The sequence below is a fragment of the Ambystoma mexicanum genome, chromosome 4p, assembly GCF_040938575.1.
Source record: "Ambystoma mexicanum isolate Mex_15411 chromosome 4p, UKY_AmexF1_1, whole genome shotgun sequence".
NCBI lineage: Eukaryota > Metazoa > Chordata > Amphibia > Caudata > Ambystomatidae > Ambystoma > Ambystoma mexicanum.
In genome coordinates this window covers 691,478,823-691,504,641 of record NC_090927.1, presented here as the reverse complement: position 1 = coordinate 691,504,641, position 25,819 = coordinate 691,478,823, and the positions used below count along the sequence as shown (strand labels likewise).

General features: G+C 46.3%; 1 protein-coding gene across 1 annotated transcript in view; it reads right to left on the bottom strand.

Moving 5' to 3' along the window:
• The window catches only part of LOC138453422 (CD109 antigen-like), an 812,557-nt gene that overhangs the window by 536,312 nt on the left and 250,426 nt on the right, over window positions 1-25,819 (bottom strand). Inside the window, exon 11 of the mRNA XM_069606255.1 lies at window positions 21,595-21,822. Coding sequence (XP_069462356.1) covers window positions 21,595-21,822 — 228 coding nt within the window. The remainder of the gene's footprint in view (window positions 1-21,594; window positions 21,823-25,819) is intronic.

The following is a 25,819-nucleotide window of genomic DNA, read 5'->3' as shown; positions in this document are numbered from 1 at the left end:
AAAAACAAGTGTAATATTCTTTGAGGAAAAGCCAAATATGTTCTGGTCTGAAGTTCTGGAACAGCTTTGAGCCTAAAGGTGACTTAAGCTCCCGGCTGAATGGAACTTCCTCTGTGTGGCTTCAAACACGATCTATCCAAACACCCCATCATCTGAATTTAGATGGGGTAGTGAGGGGCTAGGTCGTGAGTGTGAATACTTGCACAGGGGAAGTGCTTAGGAAGTCTGGTAGCAGGGGAGTGAGCGTAGGGAGTAGTGTCTTCAGGAATGCTAAAGTAGTAAGGTATTGTCTTCTAGCGCAGCCAGACCAGTCAAAAGTCACTTCCCACCGTCATACCAACCATTACATTGCAATGTCCCATCCAAAACCCTAGAAGTAAAATATGCTTGCCAAGAATGACCGACTGCTTCTACATTATTACTATAAAATTGCCCATCACTGCAGCAGAAGAGTAAGCAATAGATTTTGTTTGGATGTGTAAGAATTCAAAATTACATCTAACAAAGCGCTTTATTGTACACCTCAAATTTAAATGAAAAAAGTTATTAGGGGAAACATTTTAAATTTAACAAACGGACATATTAAACTAATTCCCATCAATACTAAAGAACCGCTGGCAGAAAAGTGTCTGCACATAAAATAAATCATGCCTTTCAATGTCCACTTGCAATCCTCATGCATAGGGCCGATGCAGAAATAGTTAGATCAGTTTGAGTTTGCCAACAAACTGCTCCAAAGAACCTGGAGCTTTCACCAGGAGAGGACGCCGTGTGTTCCTGGCATTTCTAATTTTCACAAACGCAAGCACAATCCACAAGCAAACGTCTCCACATGGAGCTGTAGGGCTTCTTCCAAGTACATCTCCAGGAACACAGGGGGGGGAGGTTACTGTAGATCACACCTGTATGGCCACGCTGCCACTGTGAGGCAAGTTGGAGTCTGGCCGGTAGTGGGCTGGATCCTTGCCTGCCTGTTTTCACAATGGATGGGAATAGTGCGCGTTTGAGATGTTGAGGAACAAATACGTTTTTGAGAGCATTATTGGTAACTAACATGGCAAAGTTCCAGCAGCATGGCCTCAACTCTGCTGAGGTGCATTAACTTGCCACACTGGCAAAAGGTCAATTTTGCCAATTGCCATGTCCCTTCTGCCATCTTATGTCCTATATCAAATGTGTGCAGAATCTCCTGACATAAATGCCAAGCCTGTCACAGATTGCATCAACCTTTTTTTTTAAACCTTTTTTTAACCATGTAAAACTAAATCACGCTCACTGCAACGTAAGCACTATGTTCGGCACGTTTCGAAAGAATCACCATCAGCCCCCACCCCAGACAGGTGCACACAACCAGAAAATCCCATGTAATCAGATAATACATTGTTAGTGGCAGCATACACCTCACAATACTACACACAAAAGAGCACATGCAGCAGCATTTCCAACTTCTAAGACAAAATGTACAGTATGGGCAGATGAAAGCAGGCTGCCTCCCCACGACAAAGAAACATTTCAGCATAGTCCGAAGCAGTACAAGATTCAAACGCATGCATATATATGGAACCACATTGGCCACAGCACCGACAGCTTCTGTCAGACCATAAACTGGCAGAGTGGACTAACAAAATTGGGACGCACTACATGGGCCGCACAAGAGCAAGCGTCCCTTAGTGTAAAAGGGTACAGAACCCGGGCAGAGACGTAACAAGCTTCCCTCACTACCAACAGGTTTTCCTAATGAACAGGTACAGAACAGACAATGCCAGTGCAAGCTTCCCACATAATTGGAATGCTTTGTGCAAGGTCAGTAACGATCTCTTAAACAATTTTCCCTCCCAGTAAGGTGCAAAACAGGTAGGGCCAGGACTAGCTTTCCTCGCAAAGAGGCACACATACGGTGTGGACAGGCCTAGTGCAAGCTTCGCTTACAAGCGCATGTGTAAAATTACTGCAAGCTTCCATCGCAAACTGATGCAGCGTGGAAAGCCCCAGGGTAATCTTTAAGAAAAACGGTACAGGTATAGCATGAGCATATGGTTAGTGTAAGCGTGCACCCCAAAACTCACAAGTGTAGCACAAGCATAATTAGTTCAAGCTTCCCTTATACATATAGAACAGCAGGACCAGTGCAAGCTTCTCACAAGTAGGCACTTGCACACAATGGTCAGGACCCGTGCAAGCTCACCTCACAAATGCGTGCAGTACTACATGGGCATTTCCAGTGCAATCTTGCTTCACAGACAAACCAGGCACACCGGGGACAGGGCCCGTGAATGTTCCATTTGCACAGAACCCTCAGAACATGGGTGCCGGCTCCCATGCAATCAGCCTGATTCTATTCATACCCTACAAAATGCCCATGCCTCCTCCAAGAAAACCTTACCTGCATCATGCTCCGTTTAGACAGACTTCCCCCGAGAGGCAGAATTTCCTGACGGTGATGCATTGGGTCTCCGCAATTCCTGCCTCCTTCAGGGTAGGAGTGGGGTACGGGAGGGGAAGACCAGCATTGCACTTGGCAGGCGAGGTGGATTGGGGGGGGGGGGGATGTGCCAGACAATATGCATGTTTGTAGGCCCAAATCAACTGTTTTGCTGTCCTCATACTGTAAGATTCTGTGGGTCATGCCGTTGCCCAACACTACTTCTAGGCTCAACCTCAAGTCTGCAGAGTCCATCACATCATGCAGGCAGACATGGGTTTTGACGTAGTCAAGTCAACCGACACTGCAACCCATTACGCAACCACCTTTCAATGTTCTGTGCTTGCTTGGAGGGCATTTAGCGCATATAGAAATTAGTAGGGTCCAGCTTTTCAGTCATCAAATTTGATGGTCACAGCTATCATTTTTAATGAGCACCCTAGGCAGGGAAGCAGGCCAATCAGGTGACTTGGATTGCGGGATGACTGGAACGATGCGCTGTGCTCGGGCCTGTAATTTGGGCCCCAGGCTCTTACCGCCAGATCGGGTACCATTGCTCAACACATTTGACACTAGATCACTAGAGGGTGTGGGAGAAAATGGCCGCATAGGCACATGGCTCCCGCCAGCAAAATGGCGATGATATGGAGCACTTTCACCTGGTAACTGCAAGCCAAAAGGTGTCTGAAAGAGGGTGTTGGCGAAGGGTACCTAGAGAACATAAGACAAAGGAAAGAAAGTGGATTGCGAGGGGAGAAATGTGGTGCAAGGAGACGGCGGGGCCCGCCGATAGACTGGGCAGAGGAATGGCCAGAAGCCTGACACGGACACATCTGCGTAGTGTCCTTGCCCCACTCTGGATGCTCAGAGAGTGCAGGGATAGTAAAAATAAGTGGCGGGGTGCCCCGGAGGAACAGTGAGGTACACAGGTGTGCGTCCCACAAGCCTACATGCGCGAAAGGTGCTGATGCAGAGATCCGGAAGGACGCAATGTTGAGAAATGCGCCTAGAAGACTGAAGCGCGGTGGTCCGGTAAGAAAGGGAAGCAGTGAAGTTACTGCAACGCAGATGAGATGGCCTAGCAGCAATGAAGGTGCAAGCAGCCCCAATGGATGGGGATCGGCCACGCGGTGGAGAGCGGACAGCAGGCACAGGAGGAGCCCGAAAGGAGAACAGAGCAGCCGACAGACACAGGCGTGAAGCAGTGAATCACCCAAGGTACCCCCCACCCACCAATAGCCCTGCTAACTGCAAGGGGACGGCAACGCACTGAAAGGTGGTTGGGGAGTGGGGAAGCCAGGGGAAATTAAACCATGTCACGAAGGCACCCCGGCCCTTTAAAGTGGGGACAATACTCCAGCACTGCAGGTGAGCGCAGTAAACAGCAGAGGGACGGATTCTCTCTAGGGGCACCACCAAGCTTGGGTGGAGCAATGCACTTGCGCCACAGCCATCAGGGGCCCCCAGCAAAGAGCACCAACAACAGAGAAGAGCCCCTCAGGGAGCGAGAGCTGCAGACGACGCAGCAAGACAATTGGAAGACCTACATTGGCGAAAGCCAGCCCTATGCAGGGAAAGACAGGAAAAGACAGACTAGCAGAGACTGAGAGGGAGCTAAGGGGATTCCCATCCATGCTCCTCGGCCCTGGGAAGAATGACAAGTAAAACAACAAGCGGAAAGGGGCCGGAGGAGCCCAGACAGGCAATCAGGAGGAACACAGTGGATCAGAATCCACTGGACTAAACAGAGGGAGGCTTGGAGAGGTGAGCGCAGCCAAATCTGAGGCCAGGAGATAAAGTGGTGAAACTATCCAGGGAGTGCCAAAACCTGCCGAACTGCACGGGATGCAAAAATAGTGGGGAGAAAAAGCTGGGAGCTCGACACCAACAGCCACCCAGTACCCACAGGGTAACGCGCAAGAGGGACAGATGCCTGGCCAAGAAGGACAGACTGTAAACAAGGGTGTAAGATACAGCCACTGCACTGCCAAAAGTGGCACGAGGGAGCCCTGCCAAACGAAATGGCAGGAAGAAGAGGAAGCCACACACTGGTGGGACGGTGAAAAAGCACAGGTGCCGAGGGGAGGGAGGAATCGCTGAAGCTGGGGAAGAGTGGAAAAGCATGCGCCATGAGCCAGAGGAGGGAGAAGACGGATCAGAATTCCACTGTGAAGGCCGGGCCAGCAGGAAGGCGAAAAGAGATTGACTGAAGGAAGGAAAAGGGGCAAGGACCTAAAAGTGGACAAAGGGGGCGCCCAGATCGGGGGCAAGACGAAGATGGACGGCATGATGCCACAAACTAGGAAGCAAGGAGGGACAACAAGGAAGGCCCCAGAGATAAAATTGATGACGGAGGTGGAAATGTCCCCGTTTTCAACAAAGGAAGATTCAGGACATATCCTGGCGGAAATCATGGCCCTCAGAGGAGATTTACAAGCCTCACTGGCCGACCTGCCTGGCAGGATGACCACAGTGGAAAGCAAAGTGGAGGGACTTGAAAACAATCAACACAAGGCAGACAGTCGAAATGAAGCTGGACACCATACTGGCAGAGCTGGCGCTACAAGAAGGGATTCTCAAAATGGATGACTTGGAAAACAGAAAGACGTAATAACATAAGGATACTAGGGTTGAAAGAAACGCCAAGAGATACCCCGAGGCAAGTAGAAGAGCAAGTACAGGCTCTAGTGCACCATCTCTTCACAGCCGGAAAGACCGTGCAACTTGAAAGAGCACACAGATGAGGAAAACCTTACGGGAGGGGCCCCCGCTCCATGGTGGCAAAATGCCTGAGCTACAAAGACAAAACGGAGGTCTTGAACAGGGCCAAACAAAGCGAAGTGGATTTTGAAGGCTCAAAAGTCATGATATAGCAAGATCTTTCTAACCTCACACTCTCCAGGTGCAGAGACTGCAGGCCACTTACGAAGTGGCTACGAGAAAAGGACATCAGGTACAAGTGGGGCCATCCTTTTCCACTGCAATTCGAGGTTGAAGCGGTGGACTACCATACAACGTCGGCGGAGGAAGTGGAGCAGGTGCTGTGTCATCTCACAGTGGATATCGAGGCAACACCAGGGAGACCCTGACTGCCGACCAAAAGTGGGGAGCAAACAAGACCTATATCTGGCCCACAGAGGAGAAGAGGGCAAACTGGGAGAAAATATGTGACTAAATGGACCATCACCCCGCAATACACCCACAATACCGGAACAGCAGCTGGAACAAGATTCGAGGGAAAAGAATGTGTGAAAGCTGAGAGAGAACACCACAATCGGGTGGAAAAGTAAAGGTATGAAAATGGATTGCTGGAGGGAGGTAAAAAAGACTTCACTCCAAAGTGGCCCCCTGTGGGAGAGAGGGCTGCTCAAGGACTCTTACTCAACATAACAAGTTAAGGTTACAAATAGCTATACAGTTAAGGGGTTTTTGTGATGGGTTTGGCCTCAGGGAAGTGAGCATCAGCCAAGGGAAAAGCAAATTCCAAGAGAAGGAAGATGAGAAAAGGGGCGAGTCACTAACCATGGGAAGGAGGAAAAGGAGGGCAGGGTGGTACAATCAATATGGGAAAAGGTGAAGCAAATGAGGGTCTGGTTGTGGGCATGTTAAACGTGGAAGGCCGCAATTCCCAGATGAAGAGGTCCTTAGTCATGAGGGAATTCCGTAAGGCCTCACTAGATGTGCTTTTTCTGCAGGAAATGCGCCTAATACAGGGAGTTGAGCTGGCACTAAGAGGGGCATAGTACAGGTCCACTGGGCATCTGGGAAAACCAAAAGGGGAGGTGTCTGTATAGTAGTAATAAAAATGTAAGCTACAGGAGTGCGTAGGCACAAGCTTGTTAGAAGGAATGCGGCCGATACCGCAGGGCAACATGGAAGGGGCGAGAGTACTACTGGCGGCAGTGTATGTACCCAACCAGGGGCAAGAAGAATTTATACTCCATGCGCTTAATGCAATACAAGGGCTCAAAGCCGATCTGTGTATCATAAGGGGGACTTCAACTCTTGGACAAATGAAACCTGGACAGGAGGGCGAAGTGGGCGGGGCTGAAGAGAGGGGAAAGACTGGGGCACATGGGACAGGCAATGGAGCCACATGGCTTAATGGACGTGTGAAGTCAGCATCCACAGGAGGAAGGCTTCACCTACTTCTCACCTCCGCACAAAACATACCAGGATCGATTACCTACTCTTAAAGACCAGGGCACGAGTGTGATGGATAGTAGCATTAGGCCTGTGAAATGGACCGACCATGCTATGGTGATAATGACCTTGAATGTTGAAGGACTGTGCAGGCCAGGTGGTATCTGGCATTGTAATGAATCACTCTGGGGAGACCCACTCTTTGCAGACCAACTGGCATGGGCGATAATATTTTGAAATAAACTATACTGGGGCAGTATGCACGGGGGTATCTGGGATGCAGGGAAAGCAACTTCAGGGGCTCCACATCAGTGAGGGTGACAAGTAGAAAAGGGAGAAGGGACTGCAGGAAGAGAGACAGAGGAAAGATAGTGGAGGGGGGAGGAAACAATGTATGCTACAGAAGGGAACCCCAGATGAGATCAGGGGAGATTGGTTAACAAAGAGCAGAGTTGAAAGCATTGTGGATGGGGAAACCTTGTGGAAATTGAGATACCTCAAACAGAAATACTATGAAAAAGGGGATGAGGCAGATGTGCTATTGGCAGCGAGGCTCTGGGAGCAGAGAAATGGGTATCCACGTTGAGAGGCCCCAAAGGGGTCGGCCGAGACTCGCCAAAATATATCGCTGAAGGCTTCGCCTGATACTATGAGAAGCTATACAAATCTGAAGTCCGTAGCGGGGAAGCTACAGTGGGGGAATATTTGAAGGAAGTGAACATGACCAGGCTCACATGCTCATAGGTGGAGCAGCTACTAGAGAGCCCAATAACAGCTGAACAGGGGCAGGAAGCAATATCACGCCTCCCCAATGGGAAGGCGCCGAGAGAGGATGGATATACCATAGGGTTCTATCAAAAATACGCTGGGGTCCTATCACAACTTATTGTGAAGTTATACAATCATATTCTAGACACAGGGGAAGCACCAGCCATGTTCATCGGGGCACTAATATCGGTAATCCGGAAGGAGGGGAGAGTCCCGCCCAATGCTCATCATACCGCCCCATCTCTCTCTTAAATATGTGGATGAGAAAATATTCACAAGAATCTTAGCGACAAACTTTGAAGGGAAACTGCCCCGCATTGTACACCCAAACCAAATGGGGTTTATAGCAGGTAGACAGGACCCCGATGCGATTCAGAAGACCTTGGACCTCATGAACATATTAAGGGAGACCCGGGGGCCCATGCGCTATTAAGCTTGGATGCAGAAAAGGCCTTTGATAGAGTCAAATGGGGATTTCTCTTTGCTATACTGCGGAAGGTAGGGGTGGGAGATGGAATGTGTTGTGCGATAGGGGCAATCTACTCTGGAGCAATGGCGAGGTTGGTTGTAGACTGGACGAAGTCATGGGAGTTCGGGCTTGGCAGGGATGCCCCATCACCCCTACTGTTTGCATTGACAAGGGAGCCGCTGGGGGAAAAGATACGCAAGGATGACCAGATGAAGGGATTGGGGTGGGGGGCAGAAAGCCATAAGGTAAGCATGTATGCTGGTGATCTACTGCTATACCCCTCAGATAATTAGGTGAGTCACAAGGGTAGTAAGGATACTGGAAGAATATGGAAGGGTATCTGGTTTCAAGGTAAATGTAAATAAGTCAACTCTCCTTCCCCTACAAGAGCCAATAGGGGAGCGAAGAAGGGAGTGGGAAGAGTTAGGGATAGCAGTGGAGAGGGACAGTATAAATACCTAGGGGGTGATACCCAAAGACCTGGATAATTTATATGAGCGAAACCTCCTCACGCTACTGCATATGCTTTTCTGTGAGCTGGAAACTTGGTCTAAATTAACTATCTCCTGGCTAGGAAGGCTAAATACAATAAAAATGATGCGCCTCCCCAGAGTGTTACAACTATATCGGGTGTTGCCAATAGAGCTGCCAGACTCACATTTCATAGAGCTGAAAAGGATAGTGAGGTTCCTGTGGCAAGGAAAGAAGCAAAGGGTAGCCTACAGGATACTGGTGCAGCCCAAAGAGTAAGGAGGGTTGGGTCTACCTGAGATGCGCACCTATTACTGAGCAGCCCCAATCATTTCAGAGCCCTGATCCCTCATCTGTGAATGGACAAGGAAAAACAATGGGTAGGCATAGAGAATTACTTATTTAGACCAGTCACGCTCGGAGAATGGCTCTGGGCACTGGCGAAAGCAGCCCCTTGAAGGGTACAATCGCACAGGATTCTAGGTCCGCTTTGGAAGCTGCAGAGGGACAAAAGGGAAATGGTGGGGTTTACAACCTGGCCTCCACCACTTAGTCATATATGCCCCCCCCCCCCCCCCCAATACGAGATTGCATACCGGACCACGAGAGGATACAGGATTGGTTTGAAGCAGGCTTGGAGAGAATAGGCCAAGTGCTAAAGAAGGAAGAATTCATAGACCTGGGGGAACTTGAAGAGACCCTTGGGTAAAGGGAAAGTCTGTGGATTTAAATACTTACAGCTTAAAGGGGTATTAATGTCCAAATAATGGAAGCAAAGGGAGCTGACTGGCACGGAGGGGATACTGAACACAGGGGAACAAGGAGTCTAATATCCAAACAAACTATCAGGCATTACTGGAGGCGCAGGGGTGGGGAGGAGAGAAATTGAAACATTTAAGAGGAGGTGGGAGTGAGATATGGGACTGGAAATGGAGAAGGACCAGTGAAGGAGGTTATGTGTGAGTGCACACCGTAAGTCAGTGGCCTGTCAATATAAGCTGCACGGGCTCAAACTTATGTACAGGTGGCAGAGGGATCCAGTGAGGATATCCAAGATGTTCCCAAAGGGCGGATCCCTTCTGCTGGAGAAAATGCAGGCAAATGGTGGATTACTGGCACATGTGGTGGGGGTGTGAAGGTACAGGAGTACTGGAAGGAGATCCGAGGCTGGATAAAGGGCCTGGAGGGGGTGGACAGGCACCATTGTCTGGAATGAAAATGGTGGAAGGGGACTAGGTGAAATTCCCGCACATGCCCCATTTGCTGCTAGCGGCCAGGGCATGCCTGGTAGGGGGATGGAAGAGGGGGACTTCTGAGTGAAGGGGAATGGGCCACGAAAGCTCTGGACCTGTAGAGAATGGAGTAACTGACCAGGCAAATACACAATCTGACCCCATCAAGGGAAATGGAATGGGCAGCCTTTCTCGAGAAGTATGACCCTGAGAGGCCACATTTGGATGCTGGGAGGGAGTACTCAGAGGCCATGAAGGACCTAATGGGCAGTGAATGATCGAGGCACTCCAGACGCAACCGGGAGGGCAGAGGTGGAGAGGGGCAGCTTGAGCCGGACATGGGGGATTTGGGGGGCTAGACGGAAACAAACAATGCAGGTGAACCACAACCCTAGACCCTGAGGGGGTGATATATATTTCACAAATGAACAAAGACTCTGTAGGTGAGGGAACAAATTACTTCAGGAGCTTGGAATACAGGCTCCAATGGAATCACTGATGTGGCGATCCTGGGGCCACACAAGACACAAGTGTGGAAGGGGTGGGGGTTATAGGGGCAAGGGGAGGGTGAACTCAAAGTTGTTTGAGGGGGGGATAGAAAATCTGCATGGTGAAAGTTCAAATTTGAAAAACTGGCTAAGCACGTTATATTTGTGCAAATTCACTAAAAATAGATTTGGAAAAAAATGACACTGCAAGAGGTTGGTTTACTCAAATGGATTTAAACTAAAGGTTGTTGGGGCAGCATTTTAACAGGCAACCCTCCATACAACATTGGCAGGTTGAGATTTATATGCTTACCTATGCTATGCACAAAGCCTCACCCAGCATGCTCGTCTAGGCGGTGTTACCTCCACTGAAGAACACAGCAACCCTCATCATTGATATCCAAGCAATCCAGCGAAAACTAGCACAGTAAAGCATTCCAATTGTTTCACAGTGGAAAGACTAAATACAAACTATTCAATATGGACTGGTGTTAAGCAAAATCCTGTGCAGTTCCCTTGGGGAGCACTACAGAAGATTAGGACTTCAGGTGAGAGCAATAAGTCCCCTTTGGTATCAGTCTGTACCACAACGATTTAGTTGGTAGCTGTGGCTGAGCAGTCAGACTTATCTGAAGAGGGAGAGGAGCAGTATTAAGTGTTTACACAATAGGCCTTCAGTACTTTGGAACAAGGAAACACTGACCAAAGCTTTGTAGTAAAACAAATATAGATATTTATATTATACACTTCTAATAAAACGCATCTATCAGTTCTTAAAGCAAGTTAAATTTGGTCAAAGAAAATATACACAACTCCCTAGTTAAATTGTAGACAAGTTTGAGTAAGTGAAAACTGAGCAAAATGGCACAGTGCAAACCAAAGACAAATGGCACTAGCAATTTCTCACAAGGGAGGAAAAACACAAGATAAGAAATATATTCTTACACACCCTAACACTTCATGAGTTTGTGAACCATCTTAAACAAGGCAGTGCATCAGTATAGAAAATACTTAAATGAAAACTGAGCAAAATGGCATTTCACAAGGTTTAAAAGTGGGGAGGAAAGGGTGGTTATAAGAAGTAGGTGCACCAACACATTTCTAGTTGAAAAGCAATCTAGAGAAGGCAGCTAACAAATTTATCCAGAGTCAGTAGGCCTGTGCCAGAGTCAGTGGTACAGGGCAAGGGCCCAGGAGCAAAATGTTCTTGTAGCTGCAGTCAGTCAAGTCTTTGGTTAACGATTTTGAAAAGGTGGATGCAGAAGGTGAAAGACAAAGTTGAGAGGGGCGGCCAACCCAACACATAGGTAAAGGATTTAAAACACCTTTAGCTATACCACACAGAAAGGGCGGCCTGGAGGAACAATGTACCTTAAAATGAAGAAGTGGCTCCTGCGGTGGCGGTTGTTCCTGGTAGTTCCTGCAGTTCGGGGGATCCAGCAGAGGAAGAGAGGCTCTCGTCATGGAGGAAGGTTCGAGTTACAGCACTACCCAGGGATGAAACCAGCTGCGGTGCTGCCCGACGAATAAAAGGTATGCTCCTTTAAATCGTGATCCGGGTGGACTGGTGCCTGGCTATCCGGACTCCAAGTACAGGGTACTGGCGATTTAACCAAGGAAGGTCCAGGAGGGGCGATTCGCAAACTGGTTGGCCCCACCAGCTCAAGGGAAGAAGGCTCTTTCAGATGAAGATCTTCTCTCGTCGTGTGGAGAAAAGTGGTGAGACGCTGCAACAGGGCTTCACCGGTGGTTCAGTCGTTGCAGATGTCTTTGGCTTCTCTCTTCTGCTTCTTAGTTCCAGTGGCGCTGTCTTGCTCTTCCAGTCCTCAGGACCCTGCTTTTATGCAAAAAGATCCCCATTCATACAGCCTGGCTGTCACTCACACAGTGGAGTGGTCATCTTGGTGGGAGATCCTCCAACCTATCAGGATAGAGTGCGACATGGGTTGCTAAGGCAACCCTGTCCAGGGGTCCTACTCCCCCTCCCACATTAATTGACCCACCCCAGACTCAGTGGCGCCGAAAGGAGGACTTCTTGGCAGAAGCCCACCAAAAGGACGAACAAAGGATCCCAGACCTGGGTTAGGAGTTTAGAAAAAGACATGAGAAAGAAGTTATATTAAAGTTCTGGCAATTAAAACCTACCGGAGTAAAGCTAATATTAAAATACACCGGCGGTATGTTAGAGGCCGTCAGAAAAGGTGGTAGCCTCGAACAATCGGAAAATATTATATTTGCAGTCGAATACTTATGGTAGTAACCACTGCCACCAGCCAGAAACTGAGAGGGACTGTACGGTACCCTCTTGAAAATGAACAGAAGGGAAAACTATCAACCCTTCCCAGTACCTCCATAGTAAGATGGGTTGTACTGGTTTAGTTCACAAAAATCGACTAGTCAAGTCAATGGGGACTTCCATGCCCTGGGAGACAGTCGGTCCCAGGGTATGGAGTCTATGTTTGGAGGTCGCTACGACACCCCTGTGTCCCTGCACGGAGGGTGCTGTGTAACACATGTGAATAAAGATGGTTCCTATGGAGGTGAGAGAAACCCCATCGACATTAAAAACAAAAATAGCCTAGAACACACATAGCAAAAAATGTCTAAGAGTGGGAAAAAGAGTCTCACTCTTAGCAGAAGAAAAAAAAACCTTCAAATCCAGCAAAGCTGCTGGGGGACTCTATAGGTAAGGGAAATTAGCCATAGAATGAGAATTCTCCCTAACAACTGGTTCGAGGTGTTGAAAACCTCAGTACATTTAAAAAGTGCAGGGAATATGCAAAGTTTGCTAGGAAAAGAGAAAGACTGCCACAATACGGCCACCCGTTACTGTGCAACAACCTTTGCACCCTCTACATGCATTTCCGCCCAAACCAATGCTCAACTCGTGAACGTCTGGCCAGACGACCAGAGCATTCCGACCAACCCTGCACTGCAGACTCTGTAAACCAGAGACTATTTCAGAATCACTCCATTTTGGATGGTTCTTTTCTCACCAAAACCAGAACTCATTACTTCAAAAACGCAGTACGTGACGGCCTTCCTTGTACAACAAACAGGTTTGGTGGCTGTTTAACGCGGAGGGGGGGGGGGGGCAACGTTTCACTTATATTGGCTTTGTGCAGATTCCTTGTTGAAGTTCTAGGTTAAAAAGCGATTGCAATCGATGCGACAATGTGTAGCCTTACTTTCATCCATGAGTGTGTCACTGTCTTCATTTTTCTTAGCCTTTATGGACTGCATGAACTATTCTTTTGATTTATGTGAAGGGTTTATATTTTAGAAACCTACCACTATAAAAAGATATTTAAAAAAAAGTTCTGGCTGCTGAATTTTCTAACTTTCCAAGAAATTCTAGACAATGCTGGCACCTTTGATTTTATCCAGCCATCTGTTTATATTTAATAGCACCTCCAGCAATTTAGTTTGCAGAGTTGCACTTTGCAAAAACGCAAATCCAATTAACCTGTGTGCTTAATACAAAGTCAAATCATGGAGCAGTTTCAAAAAATGCAAGAAATAAGTAATGGGCTCAGCGGGTTGCAGGCTTGTCGGGCCTTGCTGGTTTACACATCTATCCGATTTCCCGTTCTAAGTGTACACTACATACATGCTCGGATTAGGTTCCTGCACCTGTTCCATAGCCACTTCCATCCTCCTTTGCGCCATGCCATTTGTGCTCCAGAATGGCAAGGAGAAAGTGGACATACCTCAGACGTTTCTGGATCGAGTAAGCAGACCTTACTGCGTTGTCAAAAAGTCTCCTTGCCCTCTGCATGTTCACCTTCCACCACCTCTGCTTCCCTGCTCCAAGAGACACTGATATCGCAGCCTAGGAAAAGTTGCCAGGCTGTCACTGATGAGCCAAGCGGTTGATGAGGGCAGCCACTATTTCCAAGAGAATTTGCTGCAGCAAATTTAGGGCCATCGCTCAACCCCTCTATTATTTATGACAGAAGAGAAGGGTTTTGCACCCTACCCCAACTCAAATAGACTGGTGAAGAAACATTGGATTATCAATCAGACGCACGAGTCAAAGAGAGTGTCCTAGAAGAGTGCAATTGCCCACTTCCGGTGTGGCACATGCACTCATGGAGGTGGTGCACCTGTGGTAAAATAAAGGAGAATATTGAGGGACGGGTGGGTATCGCGTGCACTTTCTGCTTGAGAGTATAACGGACTGTGCACTTACTGGGTTAATGAACTTCGAGAAAGAAACACGCTGAAACGGAGACATATTGACATGCTGGTAGCAATCTTAGCAACATTGCGATGGATGATGGAAAGAGTAAGAGACTATGAAGCAAGCAATTAAGCCTTCATTCTTCTGGTGCCAGACAAGGGAAGAAGGTTGGCAAGTTTTCATTTGTGTAACAGCATGGCAGATGCTGAGAGAAAGGTACAAAGAGAATCAACACTATGCTCACACCCAGCACGTAGATGCTGAAGCACACCTAGAATGAACCACCCACAGTCCACAAATCCATCAACAACGCAACTACACACCATGATAGCGTAACTTACAGCTACAGCCACTCCGTGACTCTGGATCCCTTATGGACACCATCTAACCTGCTCGCACAACCAAACCCACCAAAACCTGCACAACACACCAACACAAAACACTACTACACACCGGATGCACTGAATCTTACCAATCCGGTTACAATGTGTGAGGCCTCTGGCCCAAACTACCACATGTAAAACACACAGACGCCAGTTCATCCTGATTCTGAACCTATCCGCTTACCCTATACCCACTAACATCCCCTGTCTTGCAGATCCAAGCGAGCGCCTGAAGAATGCCACTGGGTGGTAGCAGTGCACGGTATAACATACCGAGGGGGTCATGTGATGGTGAAACTGGCCTTGAGGTGATGAGACAAAATGGGCTGGTGGGAAAACAATCTGCAAGGCAGGGTTGAAAACGGTCAGGAGAAAAGGATCAGGTCTTTTTTCAAAGTGAGGGCTGGTGGCTGGTCAGAAGATGGAGTGGCTGGTCATGGTTAACGGGCCTGGTAAGTTTGAGATGTTCAGTGTACCAGAGGCCACCGATTCTTTGCCAGGTACTGCTGTAGTGGTATTAACTGGCCATCGATTGTAGCAGCAGCAAAATGGTGCGAGTACCTGGGCATGTAATAGCAGTGCCTGGCAAATTCCCCAATACAAATACACACGCCCAAACCAGGTTTCGCTTTTAGCAGGACTTCAGTGCAAAAGACTCCTTGTGCTTCGCAAGATAGGCGTTTAGGCGTTCTGAATCGTCACGAAGGAGCTAGTCTACCTGCACACACGAGCCATGCAGGATGTGGCTCTGAGCAGGAGCTAGGAGGGGCGCTGGCAGCAGTTGGAGTGCATAATCAATTGGTACAATATTATTGTAAACAGCTCACTTGGTGATTGAATGACATGCAGTAAAGGGTCAGGTCGAGGCGAAGTATAAGCACAAATTAATTCAAGGCGGTCCTAGAAAAAAATGTAAAGGCTACTGAATGTATGACAAACCGAATGGGAGGATTTACAATTGCAGCCTGGGACAAAATGCACAGGTAAAACGGGAAGCAACATGAAAGGGGCTACAGAGGGAGAGAAACAATTCAAAGAGAGACAAAACAATTCGGAGCTGGGGACTCGGTGCTTCCAGCAGATAGGCTACACTGGCCCAAAGTGTAAGATTGGCGCCCCCCACTCCAGGTCCCAACTCTTCTCAATCCACCACCCACATTTTGTTACGATTGCTGCAACCACCTGGCCTCAGTTATAGGGTTGTTGTGAACACAGAAAAAGTGAGATTTAGGCTCAGTTATAGACACGGAAACAGGACGGCCTGCAAATACAGCAACCCGGAACAGGGCCACACTCATTAGAAGGGAGAAGCTACTTTCACGCACTGGAATAGGCGCATAGAAAGCTATTGCTTTCGCAGACCTGATAATGGAGGTTTAAGGCAGGATGCTTCTCTGCACCTTTTTCTGCTTTCAAGCCCCCTCCCCCTTTGTTGAATACACCCTGGTTCAGTTTCCTTTCTATATTGTGCCTTACAGTATTCCCACCAAAGCCCACACTCTGTGCCTTTAAATCCTTATGTTGGGCAGAGCAACGAACCACATTGCAACTTCCTTGTGAAATGTTTATTTAAATGGGAGCGTTTAATTGATTAGGTCTCAAAGATGAGACAAAGGCCCTAGCAGAGGACAACTGAGATGAGACCACAAAACTAAGGAAGATGGGGGTGGGTTAAAAAAAAAAAAAACCGATTTCTCACTCCCCAGGTATAAAGTGAATAATTAAATAACATCTGTGTGCAGTACATCCCTGCTACTTGATGTATGGCTTCAACTGCAACTCAAACACTTGGAAAACTGCAACAAATTAAGGACTGAAGGAAAGCATATGAGAGCTGCAGCTTTACGGGCTGCACACAAAAGCCCCGAGTTAACTTGAGCTCTGCGCCTGTCTTGGAATGCACAGTACAGCAGGCCGGCTGTCGGGCCCTATGCTGTGGTCAAAAGGCAAAGCTGGTAGCAGACGGCACAGCCGTGTCCTGAAGGACAGATGGGCGCACACACCTCTGTGCTAAAAACGCAGGCGCTACTATACTTCCGTTCGTTTGCCCAGCGCAAGAGACTAGAGGTTTTGTAAGCCCAAGTAAAAGCGAAAGACAAGGGGCCTTTGGGGGCAATGAGCATATGTCGATAGGAAGAGAGATCAAATTGTTACAGTCAGTATCGGTGTCCCTTGGTTTCTGCTTTCCTAGGCAGTTCTTGAATAGGAAAGCAGTATTGGCCCCTATGTGCAATGCACACAGTCCTAACATCGGCCCTGGGCCCTATCCCTCTCCCTGCTGACCTGGGAAATGGTCCAGTGGAGCACAGTTAGTTTACTGCCCACAGCCACAGGCATCTCAATGATGCATGGATACATTCGTTCTCCATTCCGCTTCCATACATCGAAATCTATCCAACCCAGTTCGGCTATTGCTGCCCAGAGACAGAGGCAGAATAATTACAATAGGGCACCCACCCCTCAATCTATCTGTGCTGTGCACCTACCCGATTCTCAGATGGCAGGGCTGCAGCTAGTGTGCAGGGCGGGCCATGGACAGTCCAGAGCAGACTAGCATCCAGAAGAGAGGAACATCATTTGAACGAGCCTCAGTCATGAGGGCACGTGTGGTGCTAATGTGCAGGTGTGGCCAGAGGCCGGAAGCACGGAACAGCACGCCCACACCAAAGTCCTGAGCAGTCCCCTATGAAAGCAGCCCACATATACAAGTCCTGAAGGACTGGGACTCAATAGAAAATGAGGATATTCTTCCTGCACACTCATGGAGGCCCTCAAAAACTTCAGATCAAACCAACCACACATTGGCTAGAGGGGATATGAACTGGTGCAAGAATAGCTAGAAGAAGCACAGAATGGCCATTCAGGCCTCAAGACATTGAGTTTGCTAGACATGTCAATTCCATGTGGTCCCTGAGCAAGCAATGTGATCTTTCAAAAGGAGATCTGCCCTTCCACCTCTCAGAAGTCAAACTTTCCATTACTCAGGAGCATCTCATCCTGCTCACCCACTGTTGTGGGAGTGGATCTGGCCTTCCTTTTGGCAGCTATACATGTTCTTGATTCTATAAGTAAAACACATCATCATAGTACAGGGGTTTGCAACTGTGGCTGTTGATGTTTTGGACTACAACTCCCATAATTCCTCCCCATTGGCTATGATGGGTGTGGCCGATGGGAGTTAAAGTCCAAAATATCTGGGGACCCAAAGGTTGCAGGCGCCTGCATAGGTTATAAAAAGGGAGCACCTGGTTCATGTGTGGGGTAGCCACGAAGGTGGTCCATTGGACGGGCATATTGGTTCTCTCAGTCAGTTCTCTAATGCAGCCAACCAGCTCGCTTCAGTATGCGAGGTAAGCCTGATTAATGAAGTTTACATGTATTTTTGAAAAACAGTCTGTGAAACTTTTTTAAAGTGAAAAATGGCACGTGCATTTGTGTGGTCTCATTCACATTTTCTTAAATCCTCTGCAATAAAATCTGAGTGAGATTTAGACAAGGACCAGCTCAGCTATTGCCACCCCGATAGGCAGAATAATTACAATAGGGCATCCCTCAACTGTCTGTGCGTGTCTGAGTCGCTCTCAACAGTCAGGGTCGCAACCCACAGGCCCAAGATAGCAGACTGCAGCTAGTTTGCCGGGCGGAGCATGGACGGTCCAGAAAAAAAAGAACATTTGCAGAAGCCTCAGTCACAAGGGCACGAGTGTTTCCAATGAGCAGGTGCAGCCCAAGCCTATGCGCACGGCATAGCACGCCATGCTCACACCCAAGTTCTGACCCGAAACTCATGGTGCCTGCTGCAGACAGTGCCGAGTGCTGCCCACCTCACAACTCTAGAGAGAATAATATATGTACACAAAAAATGTACAAGTTATTGCCTTTTGCGGTTTTTGCCGCTCTAACATTTTCACATTATAGGCAAGCACCTAACCTGCCTAGTGGTAGCACCGGCCCTGGGACTGTTTTGATAAAATGACATATGAAGGCTTAGTCCGGAAACGTGAGTGACTTTCGCATCATGGAAATTCTCCTTGTGAGGGGAAGTCATTGGCGGAGATCTGCTCTTCAAAGGGAAAGAAGAGCTTTTAGTAGTGAGCGAGAAACCCAAAATAAAGCAATTCTGGGACCAGGCATGTGCTTTTAGACACCAAAGATTAGTCTGCCTTAGAATGAGGGAAAAACTGACAAAGGACCCCCAAAAACAGGCATAAAAAGGACACCTGCTCTGCACATTGTTAGAATGGTAATGTCTCTGAAATAGTTAAGACATTTACAAATGAATGTATTTAGATTAAAGACATGCAAAAACACATGATTGTTGGGAGGGACATGCTAAAAATGAATATAGGGGCTAAACGTATGTTGCAAACTATGGGTTGTGAGTTGAGCATAGTCCCTACTATATCTGGGCAATGAGGTTATGCATAGAATGTGTATGGTACTGGATATGTTGAACCAAACGTTAAGGTCTGGGTTGGGTGTTAATCCACAAGAGTTTGAAGATGAAAACGGGTTTAAATCATGCCCAATACCGACCAAATGCAATTTAGCTATGGGCAGAGAGGTGTGCATCCCAATGTTTGTTTACTATGCAATTAAATGGGAGATAAAGACAGAGCAAGAGAAAGCCTTGATTAATCAGACAGAGTCATTTAGAACATACAATGCAAAACGTGCAACATCCAGGTATGAGATTGGGGACAACCCTATTTGAATACTGTTAGACAGGAGGTGCTAGGGAATTAGAGACTGCACAGATAAAGTTGGCAATCCAGGAATTCGATTACACTGCAGATATGAAAAACTATCATGGGTAACATTCCTGGGGCAAATCATGGCCCCAAGAAAGCACGTTTTCCCAAATGCATGGATTCTAAACTTGAGGGGAACTTTATAGTTCAGAGTTGGTATTCACATGGACCAAAGCATATGGGTGTGTAATCCGCAAGAGGAAGGTGGACGGTATCCACAGACCATGATTGCAGAGATGAGATGCAAGGGTGTCTTCTGCAGTTCAGAAAGACACCTTCGCTCAGCTAGAGAAAAGTACATGGGTGTCCACATTGGAATAGTACCCAGAATGTTCTAAACTGATGAAAGAACAGATTCAATCAGCAGATACCCGTTCAGATGGATCAAAGAAGAGTGGAGTAAAGTGGAATGGGGTAAGTGTCCAGAATGTAGCACGGGGCTCTGGTTGCAACTCTTTGACCTCTTACATTGCCCTGCCACACTCCATTGCAAGTGCCATGCTTGATTGCTGTACTAAATATCACACCCCATCAACAGTGAGAGTGGTTTGACATTGACTCTATGTGAACTTACGCATGATGTAGCACAAATAACATTCTTTGGGGTTATGGCTGGAGTTAGTATAGCGCTCAAACTTAACTGCAATCAAACTCAAGAAATAGATTTTCTTTTGCCATTAGGTAGGCACCTTACCTAGCGCATTCCAAGACTGGAGACTTCATATGGGCCAATGCACTGGGGGAAAATCTAGGTGCAGCCCTGGGAGAGTTCAAGAGGTAGAAGCTGGACATCTGTGTCAGAGTGTTGGGAAAAGTCCTAGCTAGCATCAGGGAGAGAAAGGCTACCGATGTTAATGAATGATTAACAGATGAGTAGGAATCTACAAAGTAAACGGAAAAAATGAAAAGTACAACAGTTCTAAGATTTTTAGTCGTGTATATTACACGCTTCTCCTACAACATGTTTTAACGGTTAATGTTTAAACCCTGAGACGTGGACAGTATTTATAGGTATCGTACTTAGAGACCTTGCCCAAGGGATTTCCTCATCACCCCCCCCCCCCAGGTTGGCCTGAGAAAGTACACAATCAGGGGAGGAGGCATTGCACACAGTTTGGGGTTGTGTGGATGTTCTCAGGTCATGAGGCAAGCAGGAAAGGGCAGTATGGGTTGCATGACCGAAGCTTCAGGCTACTAATGCGGGGGTGGGGAGGATCCATTGTCTCCGGCAACAAATGGGTAGCTAAATAGTAATTGACTATTCATTCACTCAACTCTCCCCTGTGCACTCTCAGCCACAGGTTCATGCAGTGACAGGTACCACAGAGCTGTGCATAGTGTTTGGCGTTATTCTGAAGAAAAAGATGGCTCATTTCATTAGGCTAAATCAAATTGGATGGGAAATCCGGACCACCATCACCTACCAGTGAGCACAAGCAAGCGGATGTTCAAGACCCCAAACAGTAAAGGACAACTCGTTTGTCACGCTGTCAGAACCAGATCTGTACAAGATAATTCAAAAGAACACTTTCTTCCAATTGTTCGATCAGATCACTTAAAACTCTTAATTCACTTAGTTGTAGCCATCGATCCCAATGGCTTTCAGGATTTTGTATCACACAAGCGTGGTCTCACTATCCGTTCTCACACCGCTTCCCACTCCTGGTTATTCCCAGGGTCTCCTCTTGTCCCTGCTCCAATGCTTCTGGGTTCTGTCTCACAGTATGCTGCAACCCCTCACAACAGCAGGGTGTTGCCAGCAGCTGCTGGGCCATATTGAATCTTTGGGTCCCTCAGCCCGCCTTAAGTACCCGCACTTTGTGTGTGCCAATAATTGGGTTTTCCAGGTACATGACTGCTAATTGCATAAAGTCATGGGCAATCATGCAAATGTGTCATCAGAACGATACTTCCAGTATGCACAAATGTACAACCAACGTAACTGGTAAACGGAGCAAAAGGTGAGGTACCTATACCTTCATTAGCCATAGCCAAGGTTATATATAGCAGAAGCAACAGCAGTCACCACAATTCAACATACGCAAGTACAAGTAGTGAACAGCCTCAATATTCATTACTGCCTTGATCATTTCTGTTACCTAACTTCTGCCTGTTCGTTTTACTGCCAGCCAGAACTTGGACAGAGGGAAAATGATCCAATGATGAGCACTTGTGTGGTCTATATGGCTAGAATATACTACGCGTACGTCATTCTATTATCATCCACAAGCAATCATTGGCCTTTTTATAATCTTGTGTGAGAAGTTTTTAATGTTGCCATTACCTGTACTCTTATCTTCATTATAAATTCGGATACATGGAATTCTATTTTTATCACTCCATTTGCTGGGATTTGATGTTGCTGTGCTTCCAAGGTGGATGGCAAATCAGTGGAGTTTGGTGTCGTGCCCAACGTTCCATTTTCGGATGTCAATTGTTCTATCTTCACAAATACATGCTCGCTCCTTTCCTCTTGGGTCAGTGGCTGCTCATCACTTCTTCCAATCTGTAGCTACAGTATGAGAATTTAGAACGTTACCAATCATTTCAATGCACTTTAGCACACAGAATGAACAATGTTTTTCGTTGAACAGATCATTGGTCTGTAACTAAGACCAAAATCCTCTAGGAAAAGATATGCAACAGAATTGGTAGATTCCACACCATACTCTGGTGAAGGGCAATTTTTTACATTTCCTCTCCAATTACTATCAGCCAGATATGAGTAAGGGGGCAATGTAGACTGATTAGAAAAGATACCACATTTCAATCAATTCGATTGGCCTACACGTTCTGACCACCAGATGGCTTTAAGGCAGGCAATCCTGACCAACTATGGCACACAAAGCTCTGTCCTACTGACAGACCTCCACTTCATCAAACCCTTTTGGAAATATTTTTGGGTTCGATCAGACATTCTTTTGCCAAAGCTCAGAATCCTGCAGCAGCAGCTGAATGGCATGCTGTGAGCTCCAATCAGGCATTCCAATCCCCAATATTGAAAACATGATATACAACTCTTATTGCCTTTACTCTGTGCACAATGTCTACTAACAGTGGTGCTTCGTTATAGGGGTAAAGGCTAACCTTTGCAATGTAAAAAAAAACGTGTTGCTTATTGCCACTGTAGACTTGATCAAAAAACAGTTTTCTTAGCAAAACCAAACTTAAAGCACTCAATCCAACTATTTCAGTGCAAATAGCTTTATTAAATTAAAATCATCAATATATTGACTAGCATGGACTTAATTGGCATTTAAAACGCAAACACTCATCTGTCTTTGCCACACGTTCCACCCCTATGCGGGGACTTCCTCAGGCAAAGTGAATCAATTTGTTTAGGGCAAGCATTCATGTGGCTTATTTTGAAGGCAATCCTAGATCTAGCTGAAACGATAGCGACCATCTTGGACCTGTGTAGTTATACTCATCCCCATGGACAGAAACATGCAAAGAGCTCATAGCTCCGTCTGTTCTACCAGACTGTTCAAATTTGCGGCTCCCATTTGAGTAAACATAATTGTACTATATTGCACTGCTTTATTGGTTCGCTCCACCTGCAACTCAAATATTTGTTATTTAAATAACTACAGTGTAGTACTGCGTGTAATGAGTGTTAAACTCTATATTGTCATAAATCTAAGCTGCGGTGTGGCGGCACCCATTTAAAGCGCCAACTATTAGAGCTTTATTTCGGTCTCCCAAAGTGGGTAAAAATTATTTAAAGTGATGCTCTGAATGCATAGGATGATGGTTGTATATTATTCCATCAGCTTTGCCCCAGACAATAGAACCTCAAAATCTAAAATCATTCCCAAGTGAGCTAAATAATCCCTCCGTTTAAAGTGACATATGCATTATGTAGTGTAAAACATTGAACTAGCACAAATTACCTTATTCGAGTCATATATCGATATATTGCATTAACATCTAAAGTGCTTGCGTGCATTGATGGGAATACAATATTTCTTAACACTCGTTTACAAAATGTCTCATACAGTAGCACAATCGTGCCATACCGGGCTAATTCACAGTTAAATTTAAAGTGCCATGTGCATACTATAGTGTACCTGATGTAGTTTGCTCATTCAGGAATAGATATAATAATCATATTTTATATATCTTCTACTTTACCTCCTAAAGTGACTGCATGCTATCAAATAACTATAGGATTGTCAAGAATTAGTGATGCGGTTCCAGTATTTTAAACCAGTATTCTCAATGGCCATTTCATAGATCCTTTCTCTAATCACAGAAAGGATGTCTAAATATTACTGGTCATAGAGCCTCTAATCATCCATCAAATGTATGGCGAGTTCTTCCCCATTATTGTGACCCCCTGGCTTTTTGGTATTGAACATTTTAATCAATTTGGACTCAAGTTTATTGTTGTGCATTTTGCTGAAAAGTATGATAGTGATGCATTATCAATGAGATTTTTTGCATCGGCAAATATACCGATCTATAAAAGGAAAGGCAATAGAGAACGCAAATTGCATATACTTGAGTCCAAAAGTAGCTATTTATTACATGTTTAGCATTATTCAAAACTCTAATAAGGTAGCATTCATTATTTTACTATCCAAAATGACAAGATTAAAAATAATCTGCAGCCATTGCCTATGTTTATGTATTATTCGGTTCCTGATTTAACACTCCAATACAATGTTTTATTTAGATGAGTACATTCTGTAATGGGTGATGTATTTCATCATGCGTCTCCCGATCACCCCTGACATCTTGTTGCAAACATTATAAACACAACCCCTTGTAGGGACTTTATCAACAATTATTTCACATGTGATGTCATTAGTGAGTCATCAATGACATTTGTGAGGTCATCTTTGATGTCCTGGGTGTTAGTCTTAGCCATGCGCGGTAGTGGCGTGAGTTATAGTTGCTTAACATAACTGGCACATTTCTCAGGTTTTTCGGTTTTACTTGTAACCATAACGTCACTTTGTTAAAGTTTTTCAGTGAATTTCATGGGTTACCAGTTGATGCTAATTTCCTACAACTTATTAATATCATACATACCCCAATATAGCACCATTTGGTCCAAAAAGTTTCACCTTAAAACTCTGCCATTCCCCCAGCTTCTAGCATAATTTTTAACACTTGTACACCTTTTCCCACTGTTTTTGCATTAGTCGACGCCAGTGAACGTCTGACATCGCTGAGTTAACAGTGTGTCACATGACCGCACACCATAAAGATTTGTCCGGGAACGCGTCCACACTTCATAATTTGGTCCATGCTTCATGGATAATCGGAACTGCATTTTCTACTGATTTAGGCATAAGCTATTGCCATCACTCCTCCCCAAGAGCCGCCACTGCCATCATCAACTGGAGGACCTACACAACAACACAAGTGCAGTACTTTCAAAGACAATGAAGAGGACCAAGAAGATGAGGTAGAGGAAGTGCCTACCTCTAGCACCCAGAGAGAATCATGCGTGTGGCAGTTCTTTTACCACTTTTGGCAATACACCAAAGGCTAAAGCTACCAAAGTGAAATGCACTCAGTCGCAGACTACCTGTACCCTACTCCCAAGGGACCAGCTCCATGCGCCGCCATACCAAATCCAACCACTGCAAGTTTGTTCCTTTCTTAGCAGGTAGTAGGCCATCTTCCTCAACCAATATTGTAACCACACAGTCTACTTCTGTGGGATAAAATCCCACCAGCTACCTAGCAAACAATAAAAGAGGCTGTTGATCCATATCTTTCGAAGACAACATTACTCTGTAAATACGGCAACACACCACTCTGCGGGGGGAGCAATTTCAAACGTCTATTGAAGCTGTAATCAAGGAGCATAAGAGGCACTTCCCCCACTACCTTAGATGTAACACACGCACACCATCTCTCTTCCCCCACCCCCCCCCCCCGTCAACCTGCCCCTCCATATTAGTGCTTGGTGCCTCTTCCCTCATTTCCCTCCCCACCTTACTTTCCAACCTTTACTGCAAAAATAACAAACGTTTCCTTTAGGAACCACCTTTCACAGTTTAAAAATAGCATTAAATTAAATATCTTATAGATTCAATCTACTTTACATTTCTCAGTAAAGTAATGATAATCATGTGTTATTTATATAGTGCCTTAATCCAAAGCGTTTTACAGAGAACATATTTACATACAAAATCACCCAACCGAAATTGGTACTCATTTATCGACCTCGGAAGAATGAAAGGCTGAGTTGGCCTTTCTGGGATTCGAACCTGCAGATCACGCTCAGATCGCGGCAGCAAGCGCTCAACCCGCTGAGCTATCTTACCGGCTTACATAGACTCAATAAGATTTTTCAACATTACCATAAGCAATTTGTGTTATGCTAACTGGATTAATTTGGTGTTTATCCCCTGTTCCAAAGTCTGGAACAGGGGATAACGGCCCGGCAGTCCAGTTATCGGCTCAACCAAAGAGATGGCGGATAACAAGGGCTCTGGACTGTTATCCCCATTGCAGCACCTGCAATGGGGGATGAAGGCCATGAGAACCCA